The sequence below is a fragment of the Rana temporaria genome, chromosome 1 (genome assembly GCF_905171775.1).
Source record: "Rana temporaria chromosome 1, aRanTem1.1, whole genome shotgun sequence".
NCBI lineage: Eukaryota > Metazoa > Chordata > Amphibia > Anura > Ranidae > Rana > Rana temporaria.
The window spans coordinates 684,682,325-684,690,199 of record NC_053489.1 but is presented as its reverse complement, the minus strand read 5'-3'; the positions used below and the strand labels follow the sequence as shown (position 1 = coordinate 684,690,199).

The window sequence follows — 7,875 nt, the reverse complement described above, 5'->3', positions numbered from 1 at the left end:
CACAGCTGCCCATTCAGTTCACGGCATGGATGGGGGGCAGAGACTAGAGGTCAGCTGACTGGTGAGGAATGTAAAGTGGGAGAGGCCTGAGGAGACCCTATCTCCTGATTTCGGCATTGGTGTCACTGCTATGAGACACCACAAAGTCGGAGAAACAGTGAGTAACACTACCCCTGATTATAGTTACCACTAAAAGTCCCCACTACAGTTCTCAGATCAGCAGATGACCTTGATCAAGAGCACCTAATTTGGCTGATCAGAACTCCCCCCAGCACTGCCACTCATCCCTACTCCCCACCAGCACTGCCACTCATCCCTACTCCCCGCCAGCACTGCCACTCATCCCAACTCACCGCCAGCACTCCCACTCATCCCTACTCCCCGCCAGCACTCACACTCATCTCTACTCCCCGCCAGCACTCCCACTCATCCCTACTCCCCGCCAGCACTGCCACTCATCCCTACTCCCTGCCAGCACTGCCACTCATCCCTACTCCCCGCCAGCACTGACACTCATCCCTACTCCCCGTCAGCACTGACACTCATCCCAACCTCCCTGCCGGCACTGACACTCCCACCCCCCCCCCCCCCCGCCCCACCAAGGACTAAGAAGGATAACAACTGGAGAATGCATGGAAGGGAAAGGAAAAGAGGGGGAGGAACAAAGAAAATGGGATAGAAAGAATAAGAGAAAGAACAAGAAAGACGGCTAGAGAGAAGGAAGGCAGAAAAAAACTAATAACTAGGATAGAGAGAGATAAAAGGGAAAGAAAGGAGAACAAAGAGAAAGAGTGGTAATCCTAAAATGTACCATAAGGGGTTTTAATACTGTACGAGTGGAAGGGACTCAGGGAACGCTAAATGCCTGTGGGTTTAGGGGCGAAAATGACGTGTCTTGCCTTGGGTGCTGACAACCCACGCTACGAAAATAATTTTACTGTGAGTGGTCCCCACAACTTGGTAAATTTTATCAAGGGGTCACGGCACTAGAAAGGTTGAGAACCACTGATCTACAGTAACACTAACTGCTAAAAAACTAACATTGGTCATACTAAGCAAATTTATATCATTGTTACATTTTGTCTTGTATAAGAAATATGAGACAACAGTGACAATAGAAAGCCTTGTCTGTCCCAGAAAACTGATCTCTGTGTTACATTGCTATTACATCCAATGCCAAAGTCACTGTGGAATGTGATAAGGAAATAACAACCTCTGACCACGGTGAAGGTTCTGGAAGTTTATTTAGAAGAGAAGAGTTACAAAGTAAAAGTAAATATTAGAAAGTAGAGAGATGAAGGTGTGCGGAGATCCTTAGACATGGCAGGAGGACCAAGGATCTGACTTCTTCATTAAACGGGAGGCTTTTACCCTCCAATCCTGGACAATTGTCATGGAGAACTGTCCCAAACATCAACATTTTACATAATAAATCATTCACCTAACAATTTACACATGCGGCATATTGATTACACGAGACATTAATTTCTGTTATCTCTAAACATCTTATCAGCTTTTCCCACCTCCAGACTCCCAAATCCCTCATTGTAGAAGAAGGAGACCAACTGTCTCTATGTTCCCCAACAAGACCTTCCAAGGATCCGGAGATCAACTATTTGTTCTAATTACAGTTTTCTGCAAAGTCATTCTACCAAGAGAACCTGTTGTTATATAAATATCCTAACATTAGCATATAAGCACTTAATAATGTAATTTAATCAAAAATAAATCATATAATATTTTTTTTCCTTATCAGATGAATATGGCCATAGAGGAAATCCCAAAAATGTTCTGCCCCATAAGCATCATAGAGGTGCCGAGACTGAAGGGGTTTAATGGAAATTCTATCAATAATCCAATCCATCCAATCACTGATCAATATTCCCAAATACAGAGCTGAGGATTTTCTCTTCCTGAGACTGTATACCCCACGTCACCTGCCCACACTACCACACACACACCACTGCCAGAATCATCACTGATCAATCCCCGCCCCCTCTACACCATAACCAATAGGAACAAGACTAATTGTCCTTGTGATTATAGCGGCAACTATTACAGCCAATCAAAGTGAGGGGAAGGAGCAAAGTAATTTGTCATGTAAAGTAACCTGTGATGACTAAAATTTAGGAATCATCATTGTAGATAATAACGTACTTAGTTGGACAAAGTATGTTTTTCTAGTTTTGGATGGAGTGGGGGAGGAGTAGAGCCCCTGTGAGTTTTTTCTGCTATCTGGGACTACATTAGAAAGATTTTCACTCACTTCCTGTCTTGGTGACAATATTGTACCAGACAGGAAATGAAGGAAAATCTCCAACAAGGACACAGACAGAAATAAAAATCTGATAGAGGTTATAGCCTTCCCTCTACTAAAGAAAATGTGTGTGTTTGAGAGTTCCCCTCACTTCCTGTCTGGTAAAACATTGTCAGCGACACAGGAAGTGAAAGGAAATCCTTTTAATGGAATCCCAGATAGCAGGAGACCAAATAGTGGTTCTAATTGTCCCCCACTCCATCCAAGATTAAAAAAAAAAAAAAATGTTTGCTATATATACACACAGTAAAGGTGCAGGCTCCAGGGCTATCACCCCAATCCTGGCTACACTACCTCATGTTTCACTGACCTAGAACAAGCATGCAGCCAGTGAAGTCTGAACAATCTGACCTCCTGCACGCTTGTTCCAGGTCAGTGACACACTAGGTCAGGGGTGTCAAACTCAATTTCATCGTGGGCCGCATCAGCATTATGATTGCCCTCAAAAGGGCTGGTTGTATCTGTAAGATTAGATGTCCAGTGCATCCCCTCCCCTTACATTAGATGTCAAGAGCCACCCCACCATCAGAAGTCAAGTCCTCCACTCTCCCTTACATCATAATGCACGCCCCTTTCCTTATGCTGCTGCTGGGAAGAAGCTGGATGCATTGCTTAAAAGCAGAAAGTAAGGGACTGGAGGAGGACCAGAGGAGGGCTGGAGCTCTCCTGAGGCTGCAGGAGAGGTGCAAGGGCCACATGAAATGGCCTGGAGGGCCAGATTTAGCCAGCGGGCCTTTTGTTTAACACCTGTGCACTAGGTGGTGAAGTGAGGTTTAGGATGAAGATGACAGCTTCGAGGCCTGCAGCTTTATAAATAATAATGTTCTCCACTTTTCTTCTATTGATTTCACCAATCAGATTCTCTCCCCTGTGATGTCACCAGTCTCTGGGCAGATTTCTCACCTCTGATTCCCTCCAGATATCTTTAGACAACCTATTCCTATCCGTACCCCAGCATGGAGGGGCTCAGTGAAGGTGGTGGTGAAGGTGTGGAGATGTCGGATCGGGTCACACAATTCATAAAAGGAGATCTGCCCGGCCTCATAATCCAGATCTATCCTGACTCTGTTACTGGAGACAACGCCGGGTAATGGGATTCTATTACTGTCATGTATCACTGAGTACTTATTATCCCCCCACCTCTCCAAACCCCAGGACTTCTTATTAAATGCAATCACTGACTGATCTCCTCTCCTGTCTATACTCGGGTAACACATTCCGACTCTCCAGTACTCTGACCCTCCGACATCCACTTCCCAGTAATGTCTCCCTGAGGAAAACCTCTGACTGCTCATCACCTGAGGACACCAAAATCTCTCTGGTGTTTCTGGGCGATTCTGATGTGATGATGATGAGGATGCAGTTTTCCTGTCATCTGATATATGTAGATTATTACCAGCTGTCCTCACATCCAGTAATAAGTCTGTAACCCCTGACACCCCCGATGTTTGTTGTACAGCTCCAATGTTTGGCCCTCCAGCCTGGAGGTGTGAGTGTTGTATGGTGAGGGTGGATGGGGAATATCTCCTGAATCGGCGACCTCTCCTAGCATTGATGTGACCTTTGCCCTTTGTAGTAGAATGTGGATAGACATGTGTGCCTCTACATTTCCCTACATTTACCCCAGACATGATATTAGATAAACCTGTGTGTAATGTGTGTGAGATCCCCGCCATATTCAGATCCCCTCCACGTCTCTCTCTGTCCTCGTCATCTCCATCCTCAGTATCACACAAGTCACCTGTGTCCGATTCCTGTAGGACAGTCAGTGGATCCGTCATGTTACACAGCTCCTCAATGTCCCCCATCTTCCTGGACAGCTCCTCCTTCTTTATCTCCAGATGCTGGATCATAGCATTGATTATCACGGAGATCCGCTCTGCCCGCCTGGAGATGTCCCTCAGGACTCTCTTCTCCAGGTCTCCCAGACGTCTCCTGAGGTCTCTGAACAGGACAGTGACTCTCTCTGTTTCATCATCTGCTTTTCCTTGTACTTTCCTCCTGCGTTCCTGAAGACTCTGGGCTCTTTTCTCTGTCTTCTCTCTCTCTGTCATCAGTTTCTGCAGAACATTCCTCAGTTTCTTCTTCTTCATCTCAGAGGCCTCATCCAGAGTCTCCACCTGGTGTCCCCGATGTTCTCCGGCCAAACTGCAGGACACGCAGATACAGGAGGAGTCCTCAGTGCAGTAATACTTCAGTAGTTCCTTATGGACGGAGCATTTCCTGTTCTCCAGGGAAATGGTGAGGTCACATAAGACGTGTTCTGGTGACTTGCTGTGGACTTTCAGGTGATTGTCACACAGAGAAGCTTCACAATGCAGACAGGATATGACAGCAGGTACAGGAGTGTGAATACAATAAGTACAGGAGACTCCAGACTCCTCCTGATGTGGCTGAGAAGACAGGAAATTCTGCACTATGTTACGTAGTGTTATGTTCCTCCGCAGTGCAGGCCGATCCTGGAACTCTTCTCTACATTCTGGACAGGAATAACCTCCAGACCCCTCCTGTGTATCCAACACACGACCAATACAGTCCCGGCAGAAGTTGTGTCCACATATCAGGGTTACAGGATCTGTATAAATGTTCAGACAGACGGAACATTCCAGCTCCTTTCTCAGATCAGCAGACGCCATCGCTAAGAGCAGAAGAGAGAAATGACACTAAAGTCTCTGACACTCATTAACCAGTTCTGTACATTCCTACACAGGGAGGGGCTGAGACTGAGACACGTAGTCATAGGAATCCTTATACAGAGTGTGAGGGATTAGCTCGTGGGGATCACCTTTTCTGAAATCACAGTCTGTAAGCAGGCACTTTCTTTTAAGTCTGGCGGATGCCAGATTTTATTTATAAACGGTTTGCAGATTACAATAAACAAAACAATAAATTAAATCCTTGCCGTCCGGCGCTAAACTAAACAAACAGGATCTCCTCTCTATACAGTGTGGGGCTAGTCCCTGACACCCACAAAACATGCAGTAAAGCAAACCTTTTCAGTCCAGCACTCAGCGCTCCCCTCACTCAGGTCCCTTCCTGAGTTTCAAGCCAGAGCCCTGTTGTGCTCTCTTCCTGGACATTTAAAGTCCAGCTGATTGTGGACTCCAGTGGACCCAAACATCCGGACCGGAATCCTAGCCAGGCACAGAGGCTGTAAAACCCGGAATGGATTCCGGTTCAGTCTCTCATGATAGAACGTATGCGAGGTGAAATGTACCTATGATCATGTATCGCACCTCGCATAGCGTCACATATCCTCCCCCTCTGCTCAAGCCCCTGCGGCTGAGCACTTGACCCAACCATACAGTGCACACGGGAGAGGGCATCTGCATTATTTTGGAGCTTCCCTGGCCTGTGCTCCACCGCAAATTTAAAAGGCTGTAGAGCCAGGAACCACCTTGTCACACGAGCATTTTTCTCCCTGTTATCACACATCCACTTCAGGGGAGCATGGTCTGTGACCAGCTTAAATGACCTCCCCAGTAGGTAATACCTCAGGGAGTCTAAGGCCCACTTAATGGCGAGACACTCCTTTTCTACGATGGCATAATTTTTCTCGTGCTTGTTCAGCTTCCTGCTCAGGTATACCACTGGGTGCTCCTCACCATCCCTGATCTGTGACAGTACGGCCCCTAGTCCCACCTCAGAGGCATCCGTCTGTATAACAAACTCCTGGCTAAAATCTGGGGTTACTAGTACGGGTACCATACAAAGAGCCTGTTTTAACTTCTGAAATGCCCCCTCGGCTTCGGGGTTCCATTTGACCTTGACCGACCCCTTACCCTTCGTTAGATCGGTCAAGGGGGCGGCAATGGTGGCAAAATTGGGTATAAAACGCCTGTAATACCCCGTAATGCCCAGGAAGGCCCTCACTTGTTTTTTATTGACTGGTTGGGGCCATTTTTGAATTGCCTCAATCTTATTGGTCTGCGGCTTGACCATCCCCCGGCCAATAATGTACCCAAGGTATTTGGCCTCCTCCAGGCCTATGGCACATTTCTTTGGATTGGCCGTGAGATGTGCTTCCCTAAGGGAATCTACGACCGCTTGTACACGGAGCAGGTGCGATTCCCAATCTGGGCTGTGGATGACCACATCGTCCAAGTACGCCGCTGCATACGAGCGATGTGGTCTCAAAATTTTGTCCATCATTCGCTGGAATGATGCAGGGGCTCCGTGCAGACCAAACGGCATCCGCTTATACTGAAACGAGCCCTCAGGAGTGGAAAAGGCAGTCTTCTCCTTGGCCGATTCAGTAAGCGGTATCTGCCAATAACCTTTCGTTAGGTCTAGGGTCGTTATGTAGCGAGCCTGTCCCAACCTGTCCACAAGTTCGTCGACCCGGGGCATCGGGTAGGCGTCAAATTTGGACACACTGTTAAGTTTTCTAAAATCATTACAAAACCTAATACTGCCATCAGGTTTTGGGACCAGCACTATGGGACTTGACCACTCACTGTGAGACTCCTCGATCACATCCAACTCTAACATATTTTTTATTTCTTCCGCAACTGCCTCTCGCCGGGCCTCTGGAATTCTATATGGTTTTACATTTACCCGAACCCCTGGTTCCGTCACTATGTCATGTTGGATCGTGTTGGTCAGTCCGGGTAAGGGGGAGAAAAAGTCTCTATTTTTCTGCACGAATGCCCTAACGTCACTTTGCTGTGCTACGGACAGGGAATCCGTGATGGGAACGTCAGGTATCACGGGTATCCGTTCTGTTGGAAGTGGGGACGTGGCCAGTAAAGTCTCTCGGTCCTTCCAGGGCTTTAAGAGATTTACATGGTAAATTTGGTGTGGTTTCCTTTTCCCTGGCTGGTAGACTTTGTAGTTTACCTCCCCCACCCTTTGGACAACCTCAAAGGGACCCTGCCACTTGGCTAAAAACTTGCTTTCTACCGTGGGAACCAGTACCAACACTCTGTCCCCCGGGTTGAAAGTACGGACCTTGGCACCCCGGTTATAGACCCTCCTTTGGGCCTCCTGGGCTCGCTCCATATGTTCCCGTACTAGGGGCAGAACGGCTGCGATTCGGTCCTGCATCAAGGAGACATGCTCTATGATGCTCCTATATGGGCTGACCTCTCCTTCCCACGTTTCTTTAGCAATATCTAGCAGGCCCCTGGGATGCCTACCATACAAGAGCTCAAAGGGGGAATAGCCTGTGGAGGCCTGTGGAACCTCTCGTATGGCAAACATGAGATATGGTAGCAAAAAATCCCAGTCTCTCCCATCCTTGTTGACCACCTTTTTCAACATACTCTTCAATGTTTTATTAAACCTTTCGACCAGACCATCTGTCTGGGGGTGGTAGACAGAAGTACGGAGATGGGAGATTTTGTACAATCTACACAATTCCTTGGTAACCCTTGACATAAAAGGGGTGCCTTGATCGGTCAAGATCTCTTTTGGGATCCCTACTCGACTAAACACCTGGACTAATTCCTTGGCAATAACCTTGGCGGAGGTGTTACGCAAGGGTATGGCCTCAGGATAGCGAGTCGCATAGTCCAGGATCACCAGAATATGCTGGTGACCTCGGGCAGATTTCACGA

The 7,875-nt window shown here is 47.4% G+C and overlaps 1 protein-coding gene across 1 annotated transcript; it reads right to left on the bottom strand.

The window, feature by feature from the left end:
* Positions 1–2,965: 2,965 nt before the first annotated feature.
* Positions 2,966–5,053, bottom strand: LOC120924695 (E3 ubiquitin/ISG15 ligase TRIM25-like). The gene has a single exon (XM_040335705.1). It carries the CDS (start codon positions 4,951–4,953, stop codon positions 3,217–3,219), a length of 1,737 nt encoding a protein of 578 aa, XP_040191639.1. The 5' UTR covers positions 4,954–5,053; the 3' UTR covers positions 2,966–3,216.
* Between the last annotated feature and the right edge of the window lie 2,822 nt (positions 5,054–7,875).